The 2334-nt window shown below is 35.9% G+C and overlaps 1 protein-coding gene across 1 annotated transcript in view; it reads right to left on the reverse strand.

Annotated features, from left to right (window-relative positions):
- Nucleotides 1–219: 219 nt before the first annotated feature.
- LOC137657069 (uncharacterized) overlaps nucleotides 220–2334 on the reverse strand; it is a 4872-nt gene continuing 2757 nt past the window's right edge. Inside the window, exon 2 of the mRNA XM_068391432.1 lies at nucleotides 220–1302. Within this exon, the coding sequence (XP_068247533.1) occupies nucleotides 445–1302 (858 nt within the window). The 3' untranslated portion in view covers nucleotides 220–444. The remainder of the gene's footprint in view (nucleotides 1303–2334) is intronic.

Genomic DNA, 2334 nt, shown 5'->3' on the forward strand with positions numbered 1-2334 from the left:
CTAAACATACTTCCAATCTCACATCTTTTACTCTTTATCGTACTACATCCACGCACATTCAAACACCCCAAAACTGTATTCTAAGCACATATACTACTTATTTATTTACGTCGGTATATTGGTTCCTTTTGACACAATTTTTTTTTTTTACATACTGAAGTGTTATGCTTCCACCTATTCAAACAAATTTTTTATAGTTTAACGTATATTTTCATAAATCTATAAACATATTGAGATCTTAATACGGTAAAAACGAACTTTCCATGTAAATTCATTGTAATGCTTATACAAGAGATAATACGACAATTGGTAATTGTTATAGATGAATTATTTATGAATAATATATATGTCCACTCATTTGTGATTTTGAAATGATAAACATAGATTTTAAAGGGTTTAAAAATTAATAAGATTTACACAAACTCTGGTTTAAAGTAAAAGTGATTAGTTTGGGAACACAAAATATCCATCATCGTCGGCCTCTACGTCTTGTTGCCTGGAGTTCTGATTCTTGTATTTGATGTCAAATGACCCAATACGATCAGTGTTATCATATTCACTATCAAACTCTAATCCTTTGCGTTGTACTGGAATAGCAGGCAAGAATCTTGAACCCCTGCCAAGGAAGGGATTTGACTGTAGGACCGGCGGTAGTCTTTGTAGTCCAAAACCAGGTGCCAAAGTTCCTCCAAGGCTATTTTGAGGTGACCTCTGTAGGCTAGCAAGGAGCTCAGCCAGCTCTTGATCGTCATTTCTGTTACTATCCCCGGCGTATGTTGAGGTAAATCCAGATTGTGGTTGTAGTTGATTTCTTTCTGAGAACTGGAGAGAATTTGGCAGGCCGCGTCCACCAGTACCATCAGCACCGAGGAGTGATGACAATCCTATCAAATCTCGTAAAGATTCTTGTCCTCTAAGCCCACCCCTGAGGCCGGGAAGAAAAGATCGTGCTCCTAGAGCTCTAGGGTTAAGAAAACCAGGCCCAAGCCTGTTGGGTAATCCAAATGGTCCAATCCTTTTAAGAAAGGAACTTTGTGGATCTTGTAACCCTTGAAAATCGGGTAAACCTTGGAGTTCAGCCAATGCTTGCAGTTCCGGCAAACCTTGTATACCACCCAGATTTGGTAGGCCTCCAAGACTATAAGGGAGAAGCTGCTGTTGTAAAAGAGGTAGATTGCCTGACAAACCCAGACTCAGAGGATTTATAGCAGTGGCCAGGTTTGGGTTCCATAATGGTGAACCGAGAAGTGTCTGTCTTGGCTCCAGTTGTGAATCAAGACCAGATATGTCATTTGAAAACACCTGTTGAAATAAGAAATAATATTGAGTTTATCAAATATTATGAAAATATACAATCTCTCTCTCTCTCTCTCTCTCTCTCTCTCTCTCTCTCTGTAGTATCAGTATCATAAACCTTCACACGTGTATATATATATATATATATATGTGTGTGTGTGTATATATATATACTGTATACATACACACACACATGCACACACACACACATATATATATATATATATATATATACATACATACATACATACATACATACATATAGAAGACAAACTAATACACGTCGAAAGGAAATGAGAGAGGGTTAGCTGACCGAGCACTTTTGAAGGGTTTTATCCCTAAATGAGTGGATACATTATTAGCGATGTAAACAGAAGGAAACAAAAATTTCTATAGAAGCATAATTGAGCAAGGAATGAAGATGGTAGCGTTCGATGGCACTGTTTTCTCGGGGTAACGTTAGTTGGGTGTTTAATCCCTACCACAACATTAGGACATCTAAATTATGATAAATTCGTTGTGCCGAGCTGATGTGAAAATTCTAAATGTATGCTGAATATCTCCAATTGATTCGATTAAACTAGAAACAAGTCAATAGAAAATTATATCAAACACTTTTATTAGTTAGATATACATATATATATATATATATATATATGTATATATATATATATATATATACATATATATATATATATATATATATATAACGCTGGACTCTTTTGCATCACTACAAGTCAAAAATGTTCTGGTGTTGTACATACAAACAAATCTTGGCCTGTATCGCACCGAGCTTTCTGTGCGAAGCAGCACCGGGGAAGCACTCATCAAAGTAAACTAGATAATGAATCAGACGATGAAAGTGAAATGACACTCATTACACAATTCCTAGATAAAAGAGATTACTGGGTTTCTATATCTCTGGGTTCAACGTCATGCTTCCACCAGGCTGGGTAAGTAAACTCCTCCTATTTTAATCAACTAAAATACTACGAGAATTTGAATTAAAAGTCAATCTTAGATTCTTAATCCTTCAAA

This window comes from Palaemon carinicauda, chromosome 18, assembly GCF_036898095.1.
Source record: "Palaemon carinicauda isolate YSFRI2023 chromosome 18, ASM3689809v2, whole genome shotgun sequence".
NCBI classification, from domain to species: domain Eukaryota; kingdom Metazoa; phylum Arthropoda; class Malacostraca; order Decapoda; family Palaemonidae; genus Palaemon; species Palaemon carinicauda.